General features: G+C 40.1%; 1 protein-coding gene across 1 annotated transcript; it reads left to right on the top strand.

Annotated features, from left to right (window-relative positions):
* Positions 1-1,276: 1,276 nt before the first annotated feature.
* LOC148873970 (putative importin subunit beta-4) lies at positions 1,277-12,377 on the top strand. The gene is made up of 21 exons (XM_088949603.1): positions 1,277-1,688; positions 2,186-2,318; positions 2,505-2,641; positions 2,844-2,889; positions 6,059-6,271; positions 6,366-6,869; positions 6,949-7,083; positions 7,156-7,371; positions 7,453-7,542; positions 7,646-7,749; positions 7,908-7,917; positions 9,681-9,737; positions 9,882-9,912; positions 10,020-10,142; positions 10,250-10,467; positions 10,586-10,681; positions 10,779-10,891; positions 11,156-11,291; positions 11,387-11,491; positions 11,599-11,924; positions 12,021-12,377. Exons 1-20 carry the CDS (start codon positions 1,414-1,416, stop codon positions 11,797-11,799), a joined length of 2,943 nt encoding a protein of 980 aa, XP_088805729.1. The 5' UTR covers positions 1,277-1,413; the 3' UTR covers positions 11,800-11,924; positions 12,021-12,377.
* The last annotated feature ends 6,432 nt before the right edge of the window (positions 12,378-18,809 follow it).

Below are 18,809 nucleotides of genomic sequence, written 5' to 3'. Positions count from 1 at the left end.
TATATTTATATATATAATATACAATATATATTATAATCTATTATATAAATTATAATTATATAATAATATATAGTATATAATTTATTAATAAAATAAATAATTAGTTTCAGTTTTATTATACTAATTTATTTAATTATTGTATATATAAGCAATTGTATACATCAGAATTCATATAAAATTAAAATTTTAAGTTTTTTTTTAAAATTTTTTTAAATAAATAGGCAAAAATAACTTTGGCCCAGGGGCTAGCCCGGCTTGGGGCACAACATGGGTCCGCACAGGCTTGGGCCGTGGTCACCCCGGGCCGACCCCCAAACTATTCACTAGGGAGGGTGGCACGGATCATGACGGCCCGTGGGCCAACACGACACGACTCACTTTACACCACTACAGAATGCCACTGTGGTTGTGGACTGGTCTAGTCTACACAATTTATCTATAGTTCAGAATAGCCGTAGACTGTGGTGTAGTGTGAATTAGTCCTTAACATAGGGTATGGTGTTCACACCTACCAATTTCTCATCTACACTACATAGCACCCCCTACATGTTCCATTTTGTGTTGTATGGATAGGAGTGGGTTTAGTTCTTGCAGATGTAGGGATGACAATTTTCCCCATTTCCCCGATCCCTGTGGGGATCTGCCCTGAATGGGGAAGGAATGGGGATGATTTTCCCCCCGCGAGAATGGGAATGGGGAAATTTTCATCCTTGTTAATGGGGATGGGGTGAGGACGGGGAGAGCACTCTCTGCCCTGCGGGGACCCCGATCCCCTCCCCGTGGGATCCCTACTAATATATATGTATATATATGCATACGTTATATATGTATATATATACACATACATCTATATATAAATATGATTGAATATGTTTGAATATTTTCTAATAAGATTATAAATTTTAATTATTTTAATTTTATTTTTTAAATAAAAACAAAATAATTTACATTATAAAAAATCAGACGGAGAATGAAAATTCCCGCCAGGATGGAAATCCTCATGGCGATGGGGATGGGGAGAAGCTCCCCCCCGCCCCGTTGCCATTCCTACGCGGATGGCAGGAAATACAAACTCGTCAAATTGGAGGCGTTTGGAACCTATAACCTTGTCCCGATTAATAATCGGTTCGGTTCGAGACTGCTCCATCGTGTGGCGTGTGCCTTGATCAACTCGACCCGTTGACAGTTGACGGCCCCCACCCAACAGCCAGAGCTTCCCGTCCTTAATAAAAGAGACAGCATACATTCGTATCCGTATAAAACGGTAGCGCCGCCCGCTCGCATAAAAAGCGAAAACCGAACCGTTTCATCGGGCGTAGGGTTTTGCTTTTCTTTTCTTCCCATTCTCTTCTTTACTACCTCGAAGTTCGAACAGAGTGCCTGTCTGAGAGGGAGAGAAGACTAGACCTGACGATGGCACAGTCATTAGAACTGCTTCTAATTCAGTTCTTGATGCCAGACAACGATGCCCGGAGACAGGCCGAGGACCAAATTAAGCGATTAGCGAAGGACCCACAAGTTATACCGGCGTTGGTTCACCACCTCCGAACCGCCAAGACCCCCAACGTCAGGCAGCTCTCAGCCGTCCTCCTCCGCAAGAAGATCACTGGCCATTGGGCTAAGCTCTCCCCTCAGCTCAAGCAATTGGTCAAGTCTTCCCTCATTGAAAGCATCACGCTCGAACATAGGTATCTCTCCTGCCTCAGTTTATTCAGTTTATCAAGTAATTGATGATTGAGACCCATTGTAACTGATTTGAGACCGTGTTCATACTGTAATGTGGGTGTTAATGCTTTGTTTACTTATGGTCAAATGCAGTTTCTGTTTAGACTTTGTCAAGCTTCAAGCTTTAACTTTTTTGGTCTTGTTAATACTCTGTTACTGTGTCGTGGTGGAATCTGTAAATGTTGTTTGGTGCAAAAGGATGTCAATTTTGAGCAGGGCCTCTTTATTAGACCACACAAGTTTTCCCTTAAATTCAGAAGCCATTAATAATGTTTCTATATTCTGTTTTTAATGTGGTGGGACTGGTAAATTTTGTTGAGTGAAACACCGTGGTTATTATTATTTGTCCTATCCCACTTAAATTGGTTCAATTAATTATGCAGAGAGTGTGGGAAATTATTGTCTTGTGGCATGCATCAATTTGATTGAATTTGCATTAATGATATATTTTTTTTTTCAGTCCACCCGTGAGGCGAGCTAGTGCAAATGTGGTGAGTATCATTGCAAAGTATGCTGTCCCAGCAGGTGAATGGCCGGATTTGCTGCCCTTTCTGTTCCAATGCAGTCAGAGTGCACAAGAAGATCATAGAGAGGTGAGTATATTTCCATAGAAAGCTACATAAGGGAAATATAACAGACGTATTCAAAAGACCCCATGATATATACATTTAACATTTACTTCTAGGTAACTTTGGAAGTTTATCTTTTAATCATTTATAAGAATATTGATTTAAAATGTAATTTGACTAACACATTCTCTTGCTTTTTGATGATATAAGGTGGCATTGATACTTTTCAGCTCTTTAACAGAAACGATTGGTAGTACATTCCAACCATATTTTTCAGATCTACAATCTCTTCTACTCAAGTGCCTTGAGGATGAGACCAGTACACGTGTCAGAGTTGCTGCCCTCAAGTAATTTTCTTCTCCTCTGCGGAATGCAGCATGCCTCCTCCTCCCTCCTTTAATAATAATAATAATAATAATAATAATAATAATAATAATAATAATAATAATAATAATAATAATAATAATAATAATAATAATAATAATAATAATAATAATAATAATGCATATGGTTTCTTATGTGGTATTTGGCTTCTATTCTTGTTATCAGGGCAGTTGGTTCTTTTCTAGAATTCACTCATGATGGGGCTGAAGTGGTAATCCTTTATTTTGCTTGATTGCTGATTTCAACATATCTGTTTTTTTCTAAGAACTTCAAACATGTCTTCAATTGTTAATGTGTTTTTTTTGGAGTCTTTTCTATGTTTAAAATAACTCTGTGTATACTATGCTAATAAGTACAAACGGAAGGGATAATCTTGTCTTGTCTGCTGAGTACGGTACTTCTTTTAATTACTTCAGATGGTTTCTTATTCTGCTGCATTTTTTTTGTCATTAACCTTGCTTTGTATTAAAAATAAAACGAGAAGCTTCTCAGCATCCATATGGATGAGTAGGCAATACAATCGTCTAATCTGCCAATCAACATTGTTTATTGCTCTGTCACTCAGCTTAGTTCTATTGCCTTGTATTGGTTCAGTAGTTGTTAATGGATTCTTGATGCCTTTCATTTTCTTATACTTATTTTATCTTTTGGTCATACATATATGATGTACCTAAAGGCTACAGTGTGCTTTCTAACTAAAATGGATCAAGCATTGGCATATATCTATTTGGTAATACAGTGACAAGGCTGCATTTGGCATTCCTTATTTTAAGGACTAATCGCCTTTTTGCAATTAAAATGCTCCTATGAATACTGAGTTTTTAACTGCAAAAAGGAGACAATTCCTTAAAATAAGGAATGCCAAATGCACTCTAAGTTTAACTAATATGGAAAAATAATGACATGACCAAGAGAAAGGCAACAATGTTATGGTGAATAGCAAGAAGAAAAGAAGAAGGGAGGAGTGGGAGAAAGAATGTCTAGTTGGAGAGAAAAATCAATCCAATGAGTTCAGTCAGCTAATATTTACATATTACAAAGTGAAGTACAAAGACTGATGTGCCTCTATTTAAATATGGGGCACACAACTTAAAATAGGGCATAAAAGACTAATTACATTTTATTAAAAGAGAAAAGGCCAAAACACCCTTAATAGGTTGGCTACTAACACTTCCCCTCAAGTTGGAGACTGTATATCATATAGTCCTAGCTTGTTGTATATGTAGTTACCTCTTCCTTGACTCGACTCAAGCTTTTAGTAAATAGATCTACCAGTTGACTTTTTTGAGCTCACATCTGTAGTGTCAATTACTCCACTAAAATCTTTCTCCTCACGAAATGACAATCAAGCTCTATGTTCTTGGTCCTCTCAATAAATACCAAATTAGAAGAAATATGAACAACAGCTTGGTTGTAACAGTACAAGTTCATGGAGCTGTCCACTGAAAACTCAATCTCTTGAAGTAGATTCTTCACCACACTAGCAATTAGCACACAAGTAGTATGTGCTATGGCTCTTTCCTCAGCTTTAGCATTGCTTCTTGCCACAATTGTTTGTTAATTATTTTTCCAGGTTGCTAAATTTCCTCTCAAAAAGGTACAATATCTGGTGTTCAATCTTTTGTCCAATACAGAAACAACCCATTTAGCATTGGCATAACCTTTATCTCAAGCTTTCCACTAGGGTTTATACACCAGTCCACAATTTGGGGCTCCCTTTAACTACCATACAATTATAAGGGTCTGTTTGGTTCACGGGAATAGGCGCTTGGAATCAGAATCGCAATGGCCCATTCTGATTCCAACCATTTGGTTGATTGGAATGGGATTCTCCTATATGGGGGAATGGCCATTTTGGCCCCACTGGGAATGTGATTCCCATTCTGACTTCCCTATTTTTTTTTTTTTTGACAAAAAACCTCCATTTGTTCCAAAGCCCTACTTGACTCAAGTCCTTAGCATCTCAGACCTTCCTTCATCAAAGGTAGCTGCCATCGGCCACCATCTCCGGTGAGGTAAGACTAGTCACTAGTTGGTTGTTCTTTCCCTGTGTGCCCAGCCGAATAGAAGACAAAAAAGAAACAAACTGGTGATGGGAAGATGAAAGATGAGAACCAGAACATAATTAGACATAGGATGAAGAGTACAACTTTATTTACCTTTGTGCACAACCATTGGAAGGTCAAGGTCAGAAGTAGGGGAAATAGTTCGATCTGTTGGCTGAGAAAGCTAGAGGATGAATCAGTGTCTACCTATGGGTATACACTTATATGATTGATGGCCTTCCATATTGGTAAACACATGAATGGGTGGAGATTTACCAATAGTGGGAATAGGGTCATCAGTGAAAATAGGAAGATGAAACATAGGAGGAAAAGAAGAAATATCAGAATTGGTAAATAAAATGATAGCATGTCTCACCATTTGCTTTGCAAAGAGCACACCAATTGAGGGATAAACAATAGTTTGGCCTTTTCTTTTGAAGCATATCTAGGGTATTAATTCTCATGGAACACTTCCCAATAGAAAGCACCTACTCTAGGAAGGAAAATATTATTCCACACTTCATAAGGAAAGGCTTCAAGTTAGGAGGGGGGTTTAAGGTCTGAAAAAAGGAAGCACAAGAGAATGGGCCCAAGGAATTAGAGGTCCATATACGACAATCCAGCTTAGAAGGGTCCATGAAAATCCCTTCAATAACTTGTAACATGCTAATAACAATGGGTGATTCAGAATCCCAAATGCCCCTTAGTTGTTGCTGAGTATACGGGGTTGCGGAGGAATTAAAGGTCCATATACGACAATCCAGCTTAGAAGGGTCCATGAAAATTCCCTCAATAACTTGTAACATGCTAATAACAATGGGTGATTCAGAATCCCAAATGCCCCTTAGTTGTTGCTGAGTATACAGGGTTGTGGAGGATATATAGAGGACAGGCAATACAACTTCTGTTAACTATATGCGTACAGAATTGGGAGTTTGGGCATGAGTATTGTTGACATTCTGCCTCAAATGCAGTAAAAATTCTTGATGTATCATGGAGTAAAGTGGAATTACATCAAGGGTTCTTGAAGTGGAATTTATCTTGTGTCATTTGCTTGTAAAACAATTTGAGTTCATGAGCATTTTGTTCTTTCATTACTTGATGGTTTATGTGGTTTTATGAATTCTTGGTTCTAGCAAATTTAAGTGTGTTTCTTAATATATAGTAGTCATTCAAAAGCAGACAAGTCTTTACATTTGTTCACATTCTTTTCCATAATGTCTCAATCTCTAGTTATTTCATGCTTCTCCAGTAAACGATTGCAATGAATTGTGTCATCATGGGGAGTTGTAATTTATTAATAATTTAGCATTTGTCTCTGTTGTATTTATGTAGGTCAAATTTCGAGAATTTATTCCCAGCATTTTGAATGTATCACGGCAATGCCTTGCCAATGGCGAGGAGGATGTTGCAACAATTGCTTTTGAAATCTTTGATGAGCTCATTGAATCTCCTGCAGCTCTTCTTGGAGAATCTGTGAGATCTATTGTACAGTTTTCTCTGGAGGTCTGCTCAAGTCAAAGTTTGGAATTGAATACTCGACATCAGGTTAGACTAGAATCTCAAAGTCAACTGTCATGCTTCATTCTTGTTTTTATCATGCTAGATCCCTTGATATCTTCCTCTATTTTGAATGCATCAGGCTATACAGATAATTTCATGGCTTGCAAAGTACAAGTACAATTCCTTGAAAAAGCATAAACTGGTCATCCCCATCCTACAAGTTATATGCCCTTTACTTGCAGAAACAACTCAGGGGGATGAAGATGATGACCTTGCATCTGATAGAGCTGCTGCAGAGGTTCTTGACACAATGGCTTTGAATCTTTCCAAGAATGTTTTCCCTCCTGTTTTTGAGTTTTCTTTATTAAGCATCCAGAGCACTAACCCAAAATATCGGGAAGCTTCAGTGACAGCATTAGGTGTCATATCAGAAGGATGTTTTGAGTTGATGAAAGATAAGTTGGAACCCATTCTTCATATTGTCTTAGGAGCTTTGAAGGATCAAGAACAAATGGTAAGAGGGGCTGCATCATTTGCATTGGGTCAATTTGCAGAGCATCTGCAGCCTGAGATTATATCACACTATGAAAGTGTACTTCCTTGCATTTTAAATGCCCTTGAAGATGCATCTGATGAAGTAAAGGTAAATATAGGTAAATATAGGTAAGTATAGTTAAGATTCCCATACGGCTTTAAGTCACTTGACTCTCTTGTTTTGCCAGGAAAAATCCTACTATGCATTGGCAGCATTTTGTGAGAACATGGGTGAGGAAATACTTCCTTATCTTGATCCTTTGATGGGGAGATTGTTTGCAGCACTTCAAAATAGCCCCCGTAATTTGCAGGAGACATGCATGGTATAAATTGATTTACTTTTTCTGGTGGCATTATGCCTTTTAATCCAACTGCTGACTTGGTTTTCCTTGCAGTCTGCTGTTGGTTCTATAGCAGCTGCTGCAGAACAAGCTTTCATTCCATATGCTGAGAGGGTTCTCGATATGATGAAAGTTTTCATGGTGCTTACTAATGATGAGGACCTTCGTTCACGAGCAAGGGCAACTGAACTAGTTGGCATTGTTGCAATGGCTGTTGGAAGAACAAGGATGCAACCAATATTACCTCCTTTCATTGAAGCAGCAATTTCTGTAATTCACATATAAAACATCTTCACTTAGTAAGCAGACATTTAATTTCTCCAATGGATGATTTATAGTTATTTTTTTCAGGGTTTTGGATTGGAATTCAGTGAACTTAGAGAATACACTCATGGGTTTTTCAGCAATGTTGCTGAAATTATGGATGATGGCTTTGTGCAGGTATAACTGCCTTGTCAAGTTAAATTTTAATGCCAATTTCTTTGAACTTGGTTCTCTAATCATGAATGTCATATATGTAACAAAGTTCTGTTTTGGTAAACAGTACCTTCAACATGTTGTGCCTCTTGCATTTTCTTCGTGCAATCTTGACGATGGTTCTGCAGTAGACATTGATGATTCTGATGGTGATGGAAGTGTTAATGGATAGTGGATCCTCTGGACTATTGTCTAGATTAACATGCTCTGGCCTGCTTTTGTAAAATGACCAACATCTTTTGCCATTCCATCCTGTTCAGTGCCATATCTATTGTTAAATTAAAAGCACTTAAATCATTTATTACTACTTCAACTCATCTCCTTTTCAGTCTGCCCCTAGTTTGTCTAGCCCCTTCAACTTGTAGTAGATCACTTCTTACCATTGTTGTCAAAATCTTATGATTTTTTGTACGATTCATGATTTGAATAATGAATCCCAAGGGTTTCGATTGGAATCTCATGTCTGAATCCTTTTCTGCAAAAATCTTAACGATTTTATTCATAAATCTTACGATCTTTTCGATTCACTACGATTCAAATAAATTCAATTAAGAATTAGTTCTCTACTTTGTTTTGTTTTGTTTTTTTATATGTTTAGTTTTGCGATGGGAGACTGTTTTTAAAGCCCTTGCTAGAAAATGACTTATTTACATTATTCAAGACTAGAAATTGAGTTTATTTTCTATCATATGTAAGTTAAAGGGCCATTGTATGTATATTTGTTTGATTTGCAAGTCAAACTTGATTATATAATTTATTGTATAAATGGTAAACTCTATTGTTTTAAGTACATATATGGTAGATATAGATGAAAAATAGGGTAAAATCACTTTCCTATATATAGTTAGCCTTTTAATATATCTATATTTAAATTTTTGACAAGTTTGTATAAAACAGGAATAATCTTATGATTTACGATACGATTTGATTCAACTTTCTCTATGATTTACAATATGATTATGATTTTCAAAACATTGATTCTTACTAGTGTTGTAGATGGTCTTCTCTGCATGTAGCCAAACCATTCTATCATCTGTTGGAGCTATTCCCATCTTCCTTTGAATGCCATCATTTCTAACTCTGTCCTTTTTTAGTTTTTCTACTCATCCATCTCAACATTTGTATTCCTGCTAGATTCATTTTTTTTGGAGATGTTTCTCGACTTCCAAACACTGCTTACAACATTGCTGCCCTTACCACTGTTAATAGAATTATCCTTTTAGCCTAAATGGTATTTGCTTATCACATAAGAAGACTCCAGATGCACTCCTTCATTTGCCCATCTTACTTCTCTCCTACTGGTTGTTGCACCCTCATACATTTCTTTAATGTACAAGGTGAACCATTCTTAATTATAAAAGCATAGAAATCTTTCTTCACTAATCTGATGTCTAATGCTCCAAGGGCAGTCCTTTTCGTCCTTTAGTCAGCTTACGTTTATTTTGAGTCTATTATCAAGCCTGTAAATCTAGATGTAGTGGCTGGCCTCGGTCTTTGAAGAGCAGCTTGCACTTAGCTTTTATGGGTTTTCCCATGCCGGTTGGTCATGAGAAAGCTAGTATGATCTCCCCTCTATGGTTTCTTAATACTCCACTAATAGCTGACTCCCCAGGATTTCTAAAATTGCATTGATAAAAAATCATTAGTTTTTTCCAATGGGGGATGTTGCCACATTGCTATGGTCTGGGAAGGCATAGTTAGGGAGGGTATCCTTTTATGAAATCCAAAAATTGAACCCCTCTGGATATCTAGAGAGATGCTTATGGGTCTGGGTAAATAGCAATAGAGCTAAGCTAAGCTAAGCTATAATGTGTGCTTAGGAAAGTTTATTTTTGTTGATATAAATCTTGTTATGATGTGCAACGTGTACCTTCCTCATGATGCTTGGAAGCTTCTTAATATGAACATTTCTGAAGTTAACACATTCAAAAGCTCAGATGAGCTAGACAGTCAAGGTTCAACTTCTGTTTGTCAGTTCATGGTTAAATAGCTCATGTTGATGCCATTTTATGTTAAGGTGGTCATAAATTTTATTAATGGGTTGGTGATGCACTCTTAAAATATCAATTATATATTATCTTGTGATGTGCTCACAAAGGCAGCCTTTTGTTTTTTCAGATATGTTGACAGCAGCACAGGAAGTCTTCCAAGGCCACAATGTAAGTATACTCTGACAGTATTATCTCCCCTCAACCCCCACCCCCACTGATAACTTCAAATTTTGATTATGGAGTTTAGTTTTTGGGAGAATGTTTGGTGGCAAATATGCTACTACTTTGCTCATGTCTAACTTCTATGTGCAGGAAGAACGGACAAAGGCAAAAGAAATTCTTGGTATGGGAAAAGAATGAGAAATGGTTTTTGAATAGCTTGGAAGTTGTCATTTAGTAGGCTTAATTCCTTTTTGTCGAATGCTGAATGCAATTCAATATAACTTGTAGATAATGTGATGAATATCTACATCAAAACAATGACAGAAGATGATGATAAAGAAGTTGTTGCTCAAGCCTGTATGAATACAGCAGACATCATCAAGGAATATGAATACATGGCACTTGAGCCTTGTCAGTATAAGAGTTTTCCCCCATGTCTGTCTTAAACAAAATATGTTTTCTGATGTAGGTTTTCAAGATATCAGTTGGTATATTCAATTGATGTGATCTGATTCCAGATATACCTAGGCTTGTTGAGGCAACTTTAATACTACTGCGAGAAGATTCAGCTTGTCAGCAAGCTGATTGTGATAGTGATATCGATGACACTGATGCTGAACATGATGAAGTGCTCATGGATGCAGTATCTGATCTCCTTCCTGCATTTGCAAAATCCATGGGACCTCATTTTGGTCCTATCTTTGCAAATCTGTTTGAACCTTTGATGAATTTTGCAGTAAGATTGCTTTATTGGTTACTGTGAGAGATATTTTCTATTTATTTCAAACCCTTGATTTTTTTTTCGTAGTCTCCATATGCTTGACCTATCTCCATTGTTCTATTCATGAGTACAGAAAGCTTCACGCCCTCCACAAGATCGTACCATGGTGGTTGCTTGTCTTGCTGAAGTTGCCCAGGAAATGGGCTCTCCAATTGCAGGCTATGTTGATGTAAGAATTTTATGTGCAATGGGAATTATCCTTCATTCCTTGCCTTTACATCTTAGGTTACATTGAACTTCAACTGAACAATTATGTCCTGTCCCAGAATGTAATGCCCTTGGTATTGAAAGAACTGGCATCACCAGAGGCAACTAATAGAAGGAATGCTGCATTTTGTGTGGGTGAGTTGTGCAGAAATGGAGGAGAGCCAACCCTGAAGTATCCTTTCTGTAAAATATTAATTTTCCTGTTTATGGATCTAGATTCTATCAATTTCTTCTGCTAAAATTTCTTTTATCAATTTGGGCATATTGTTTCATATGAACCGTTTTTTTATTTATCCCATTTATTTTATGACTATTTTCACTTGAAAGCTTACTAGGTATATTGCATGAGCACCAAAGCTGTCCATTTTGCTATGAATGCATGTAAATGAGTTGCTCTATGTAGCTTGGTCAAAACTTCTCCTTTCATCTAGACCAGATACTATTCAGGTGTACTTCATGGACTTTACCCATTGTTCGGAGAATCTGAACCAGATAATGCCGTAAGAGATAATGCTGCGGGTGCAGTTGCAAGGATGATTATGGTGCATCCTGAGTCTATCCCTTTGAATCAGGTTAATCTTCAGATATTCCATCTTTTCTTGCTATTTCAGCTAATGCTAACTCTGATAGGCATACTTCATTCCCCATCTATTGTTTCAATTCCCAGGTTCTCCCAGTTTTTCTTAAAGTTTTACCATTGAAGGAGGATCACGAGGAGTCTATGGCTGTATATAGTTGTGTTTCTAATCTAGTATTATCTTCAAATCCCCATGTATGTGTGATACTCTGATCTTAATGCTTCATTACGTATCTGAAATCCAAAGTCTAAACTAGTACAACTATGGTTTAAACTTCTCATCTTCCTGGAAATCTGAGCAGATCCTGCCTCTAGTCCCAGAGTTGATCCATCTTTTTGCTCAAGTGGTGGCATCTCCGTCTGAAACTCCTGAGGTTAAGGGTCAAATTGGCAGAACTTTCTCTCACATAATTTCCCTATATGGCCATCAGTTGCAACCCATCTTAAGCAATCTTTCACCTGCACATGCTAATGCTTTGGCTGCATTTGCACCCAAAAGTTGACTAAGCCAAAGAGGACCTTGTTCCTTGTTGTGGATATATTTCACCATCCAGTTGTTGGCTCCAGAGAATGGTTTGTTTTGCTCATTTTGAGTCAAGAACAGTTAAATATTAATCATCATACCAAGGTACGTACTCACCGTCTTCTGTATTTATCTATCTACCTCTTCATGGTTTCACCGTTTGCATCACCATAATGCCACATTGTTTTTTTATCCATACAGGTTTTTCTGTCCAGCTACGACTAGTGCCTTCATTTTTCCCCATCTGGAGACACTGCTATTTCTTCAAGTTGGTCGTAAATTTGAGGTTATTCTTTTATGATTGTTTATTTATTGTTTTTCCTTTATTTACTTGTGTGTGCTTGTGTGCTTTTTTCTCCATTATTTATTTATTTTTTTTTATATTTAGCTTATGTAGAAGTCATATGGTTTGTGAGAGGATTGTGCAGATCAGTGTGGGCTGTCTCTATCCTCTACGAACAATAAGGGTGGAATCCTACCCATTCATGTGTTATACATACATTAGAAGTATTAATATTAATTTGCGATAGAATACATATCAATATTAATTTGTGATGTATAAAGTTTCATCTCATTGGGCCTCTTTCGTTAATAAAGCCATGGGTTTCTTTTCTGCCATTTCTGAAGGTTGGGACTGCTTTGATTGTTTTAGTTTGTTATCCACTGTTTAGTGAACCGAGCTTCCATGTAAGACTTGGAACTTTTTGACTTAAGAGTAACAGCTATTCAAGCAGGCATTTCTTTTCTGATCTACCAAGTACCAACTACAATGTGTTATGTATTATTGATGAGTGGGATTTCCAAAATCCATGAATTAACGTTTTGGTGATCACCTAATAAGATACAGTATGCCTGGAACTGGGTATGTCGATATGGGGCGATACGTTGAACTTGTCCCATCGGTATTTTCTGATGTGGACTGGTAGAAAAAATTGCAGTAATTTTGCTTCTTTTGTGGACCATATATGGACATGTCTCTATTTTGAACTAATATATTTCATCATGTTCAATTCTAAACCGCCGGTAACATGTAAAGCCCGGTAGGGGCACAGTATGAGACTATGAACACGTCGTGGTGATAGACTTGAGAATTGTAGTGATCAAATATCTATACTTGTCTTGAGATAGCTCAACGTTCGAGCATTTTTACCAAAACGTTTTCACCATGCGATCCCACCTCTAATATCATAATCAGGTTAAATCATCATCATCATCACCATATAAGCCTTATCCCAAATTATATGGGGGTTGGCTACATTAATAATGACCAATCGAGGTGTGTTAGCTGATTTGTGCTAGCGCTGATGCAGAATTTCGGGAAAAAGGGGGTCAAGGGGGGAAGTTATTAATTTTCACCATTTTGTTCCTTGTCCAACCCCATTCATCGTTCTATCTGCTTGGATTATGGTTGAGCTGGCCTTGGGTGCCATGTGTCACCTTCATGGACATCTTATCTCCTTGACCACGTCAACACCATATAAGCTAGATAAGCAGGACCAAGAAAGGAGAATCCCATACGGATAAGGAGGACAGTTCCGTTGGAGATTAGGACTCATCTCGAAGACATCGGCGGATAACCTCATCCCGACAACCCCGAAAGCCTCATCTGAATAGGACATAGATCCACAACTATAAAAAGGTAACTCTCGCTCAAGGTAAGGGATCTGACTTTTTGACTCTTCGGCACTCATACTGCTATATTGCTCGGACTGACATTACTTTCAACTGCTAGGCCCGACCACCCATTCTTTTCGACTAACTTGAGCGTCGAAGTACCTACCCAAGGAATAACTCCTCAGGCCTTTGACCACTTTTTAGGTTTTAGATCTTGGAGTGTGGCTTCATCCTTCCACCTTGGCCTCATCCAGTTGGCGGGATTATCTGATAGCAACCTCAGCTTGGGACACCTCAGATCGAGAAGTATCAGATTGGCGCCATTTGTGGAAATCACATAAAAAGCCATATCCTAAAACCACTTTCTATGCACCTAAAACAGTCATGCCTAGAAACATATCCGACTGCTTTGGAGCTTGTTCCCCATCTTGGGGTTCCTGCTCTCGTCGCAACACTCCAAGACCAAGTGCCACCGAGCTCCCCAGCAACGTTGAGAGCTTGGAAGCACCTCAACCAGCGAAGACCAAAGACCTCGATCAGCATAAAATCGAGGCCACTAAGGTAGAGACCTCGGCCAATGAAGACCAAAGACCTCGGTCATAATAAGATCGAGGCCACTAAGGCAGAGACTTCGGCTAACGAAGACCAAAGACCTCAGTCAGCATAAGATCGAGGCCACTAAGGTAGAGACCTTAGCCAATGAAGACCAAAGACATCGGTCAGCATAAGATTGAGGCCACTAAGCGAGAGACCTCAACCAACAAAGACCAAAGACCTCGGTCAACATAAGATTGAGGCCACAAAGGCAGAGACCTCGGCCAACGAAAGCCAAAGACCTCGGTTAGCATAAGATTAAGGCCACTAAGGCATAAGCCTCGACAAAAAAAGACCAAAAACCTTTGTTAACATAAGATCGAGGATATTATGACAGAGACCTCAGCCAACGAAACCCAAAGACCTCAGTCAGCATAAGATTGATGCCACTATGGTAGAAACCTCGACCAACAAAGATCAAAGACCTCGGTCAGCATAAGATCGAGGCCACTAAGCGAGAGACCTCGATCAACAAAGACCAAAGACCTCGGTCAGCATCAGATTGAGGACACAAAGGCAGAGACCTCGACCAACGAAAGCTAAAGACCCGGTTAGCATAAGATCAAGGCCACTAAAGTAGAGACCTCGGCCAACGAAAACCAAAGACTCCGGTCAGCATAAGATCAAGGCCACTAAGGCAGAGACCTTGACCAACAAAGACCAAAGACCTTGGTCAGCATAAGATCGAGGACTCTAAGGCAGAGACATCAGGCAACGAAACCCAAAGACTTCAATCAACATAAGATCGATGTCACTAAGGAAGAGACTTCAGCCAACAAAGACCAAAGACATCGATCAGCATAAGATCGAGGCTACTAAGGTAGAGACCTCGACCAATGAAAGCCAAACACCTCGGTTTGCATAAGATTGAGGCCAATAAGCCAGAGACCTTGGCCAACAAAGACCAAAGACCTCGATCAGCATAAGATCAAGGCAACTAAGGCAGAGACCTCGGCTAACAAAGTGCAAAGACCTCGGTCAGCATAAGATTGAGGCCACTAAGGCAGAGACCTCGGCTAACAAAGACCAAAGACCACGGTTAGCACAAAATCAAGGACAGTAAGGCAGAGACCTTAGCCAACAAAAGCCAAAGACTTCAGTCAGCATAAGATTGAGGCCACTAAGGTAGAGACCTCGACCAACAAAGACCAGACCTCGGTCAGCATAAGGTCGAGGCCACTAAGGCAGAGACCGAAGCTAGCAAAGACCAAAGACATTGGTCAGCATGAGATCAAGGCCACTAAGGTAGAGGCCTTGGCCAATGAAAGCCAAAGACCTCGGTCAGTATGAGATCGAGGCCAGTAAGCCAGAGACCTTGGCCAACGAAAGCCAAATACCTCGGTCGGCATAAAATCGAAGCCACTAAGGCAGAGACCTTGGCTAACAAAGACCAAAGACCTCAGTCAGCATAAGATCAAGGCCACTAAGGCTAAGACCTTGGTCAACATAAGACCTCGATCATCAAAGACGAAAGACCTCGATCAACATATGATCGAGGCCACTAAGCTAGAGACCTCGACCAACGAATACCAAAGACCTCGGTCAGCATGAGATCGAGGCCAGTAAGCTAGAGACCTCGGCTAGCAAAGACCAAAGACCTCGGTCAACATAAAATCGAGGCCACTAAGCCAAAGACATAAGCCAGTGAAGAACAAAGACCTCGATCAGCATGAGGTCGAAGCCAGCAAGACAGAGACCTTGGCCAACGAAGACCAAAGATCTCAGTCATCATGAGATCGAGGCCACTAAGGCAGAGGCCTTGACCAATGAAAGCCAAAGACCTCAGTTAGCATGAGATCGAGGCTAGTAATCCAGAGACCTTGGCCAACGAAAGCCAAATACCTTAGCCAGCATAAGATTGAGGCCACTAAGGTAGAGACCTTAGCTAACAAAGACCAAAGACCTCGGTCAACATAAGATCGATGCCACTAAGGCAAAGACCTCGGTCAACATAAGACCATGACCAACAAAGACCAAAGACCTCGATCAGCATAAGATCGAGGCCACTAAGCTAGAGACATCGGCTAGCGAAGACCAAAGGCCTCAGTCAGCATGAGATTGAGGCTAGTAAGCCAGAGACCTCGGCCAACGAAGACCTAAGATGTCGGCTAGCATAAGACCTCAATCAACATAAAATCGAGGCCACTAAGCCAAAGACCTCGGTCAGCATGAAGTCTAGGCTAGTAAGCCAGAGGCCTCGGCTAGCAAAGACCAAAGACCTCGGTTAGCATAAGACCTCGGCCAACAAAGACCAAAGACCTCGGTTAGCATAAGATCGAGGACACTAAGCCAAAAACATCGGCTAGCGAAGACCAAAGACCTTGGTCAGCATGAGATCGAGGCCAATAAGCTAAAGACCTCGGCCAGCGAAGACCAAAGACCTTGGTCAACATAAGATTGAGGCAAGTAAGCTAGAGACCTCGACCAACAAAGACCAAAGACCAAAGACCTCGGTCAGCATAAGATCGAGGCCACTAAGGCAGAGACCTCGACCAACAAAGTACAAATACCTCGGTTAGCAGAAGATCGAGGCCAATAAGCCAAAGATATCGGCCAACAAAGACCAAAGACCTCGGCCAACAAAGACCAAAGACATCGGTCAGCATAAGATCGAAGCCACTAAGCCATAGACCTCGCCCAGCAAAGACGAAAGACCTTGACCAGCATGAGATTGAAGACAATAAGCCAGAAACCTCGGCCAACGAAGACCAATGACCTCGGCCAACAAAGACCAATGACCTTGGTCAGCATAAGGCTTTAGTCGTTAACTGGGGGCTCCTCGGCCCTCTCCTTGTGTAGATGAAATGATGCATTTTCCGATCCATCTCGAAAATGGTACCAACATCAAGCCGGCCGATTCACCCAAAAACTGGTTCAACCCCAAGTCGTGCAACCCAGAATGTGCGCTAAACCAAACTTCAAATTCAGAGTTCCTCAGCTGAGAGCCGAAGAGCTCTTCCACGCACACCACGGTCGAGCACTATACTCCTTGACTTCGGAACCGGAGGAGCGGTGTTTGGGTTTCGGTTGAATTGGCCCCAGGTGCCACGTGTAACTTCCATGGCCATTTTGTCTCCCTGGCCACGTCGACACCACATAAGCTGGATAAGCGCGACCAAGAAAGGAGAATCCCATACGGATAAGGAGGACAGCTCCACTGGGAATTAGGACTCGTTATGAAAACCTCGACGGATAACTTCATTCCAACAAACCCAGAAACCTCATCCGAATAGGACATGGATCGACAGCTATAAAATGGTAACTCCCACTCACGGTCGAGCATTATACTCCTCGACTTCGGAACCGGAGGAGTGGTGTTTGGGTTTTGGTTGAATTGGCCCTAGGTGCCACGTGTCACTTCCATGGCCATCTTATCTCCCCGGCCACGTCGACACCACGTAAGCTGGATAAGCGCGGCCAAGAAAGGAGAATCCCGTATGGATAAGGAGGACAGCTCCACTGGGAATTAGGACTCGTTATGAAAACCTCGATGGATAACTTCATTCCAACAAACCCAGAAACCTCATCCGAATAGGACATGGATCGACAACTATAAAATGGTAACTCCCGCTCAAGGTAAGGGATCTGACTTTTTGACTCTTCAACACCCATACTGCTATACTGCTCGGACTAGCATTACTCACAACTAATCGACCCGACCACCCATTCTTCTCGACTAACTTAAGAGCCAAAGTACCTGCTCGGGGAATAACTCCTCAGGCCTCTGAACACTTTCTTGGTTTCAGATCTTGGAGCGTGACTTCATCCTTCCACCTCGTCCTCGTCCAGTTGGTAGGATTATTTGACTACGATCTCGACTCAGGACACCTCAGATCGAGCAATATCACTATCCAGTTCTATCCAGCACACAAAACAAGTAAACAACCCCAACCAAACAAACATTTATGTTTTTTTGAAGAAAAGCTATATGGCTAATTCATTGAATAATTCAGTGGGGAGTCCCCTTGCAACAGTTGAGCATAGAAAATCTGGTAAATCTGACCAAGTATAAGTTTGGAAAAGAGAGACCTTTTTTTGTTAGAACATGGGCAGCTTTATTACCATATATAGAGAGGGACAGGAAATTAAGCAAGAGGGAAGGTGTCGAAATAAAGCCCTGCAGTCAACAACAACGGTTCAAAGTTGCCACGACCGATTAGTGTGACCTGTCAACAGAAGCTTAACAATATATTGAGCATCACCTTCAATTAAGACCTGAGACAAGTGCAACTCTTCAACAAATAGAAGACCTTCAAGGAAAGATGTAGCTTCAGCTTTAGAAACTGAGCATAGAGGAATAGGAGATGATATGGCAAAGAGGAACCTCTCATTGCGATCTGAAGTAAGGGTGACTGAAGCATCAACATTAATTTTAACATTTCCCACCAGTGGACTACTCCAAGCATTAATTCTTTCTGGAGCTATTGCACATGTTGTCTCCGAACCCAATCTTGTAAAATCTAGTAGATATGCAATGGAGGCATTAGCTTTGGAAAATAACATTGTGGGGATTAAAGAGAATATCATTAAACAGAAGAAAAAAATCTCCTCTCTTCAACATTATTTACATTATTAATAGTAAGTCTTGAAATTGGAGACCATAGAAGTAGCCTTTCGAACTTTGGAGATGCCTATGAGTGTTTTTGCTGAAATATATGGATGATTTATGGTAATTTATGATCTGCCCCGACCATGAGCTAAAGAGAGCCCTGACCATGAGCTAAAGAGAGCAACTTCTTATTTCAAAAAATCAATTTCATTTAAAGTGCACTTACAACAAAG

This window comes from Nelumbo lutea, chromosome 1 (assembly GCF_056320005.1).
Source record: "Nelumbo lutea isolate HS-2025 chromosome 1, American lotus-T2T, whole genome shotgun sequence".
Classification (NCBI taxonomy): domain Eukaryota; kingdom Viridiplantae; phylum Streptophyta; class Magnoliopsida; order Proteales; family Nelumbonaceae; genus Nelumbo; species Nelumbo lutea.
The sequence above is the reverse complement of the archived record's forward strand: the minus strand, read 5'-3'. Positions and strand labels throughout refer to the sequence as shown.

Coding starts and splice junctions, on each gene's coding strand:
- LOC148873970 (XM_088949603.1), top strand. CDS start 1,414: ATGGCACAGTCATTAGAACTGCTTCTAATTCAGTTCTTGATGCCAGAC. Junction 7,372..7,452: donor TCATTGAAGCAGCAATTTCT/GTAATTCACATA, acceptor TATTTTTTTCAG/GGTTTTGGATTGGAATTCAG. Junction 11,492..11,598: donor TATTATCTTCAAATCCCCAT/GTATGTGTGATA, acceptor AAATCTGAGCAG/ATCCTGCCTCTAGTCCCAGA.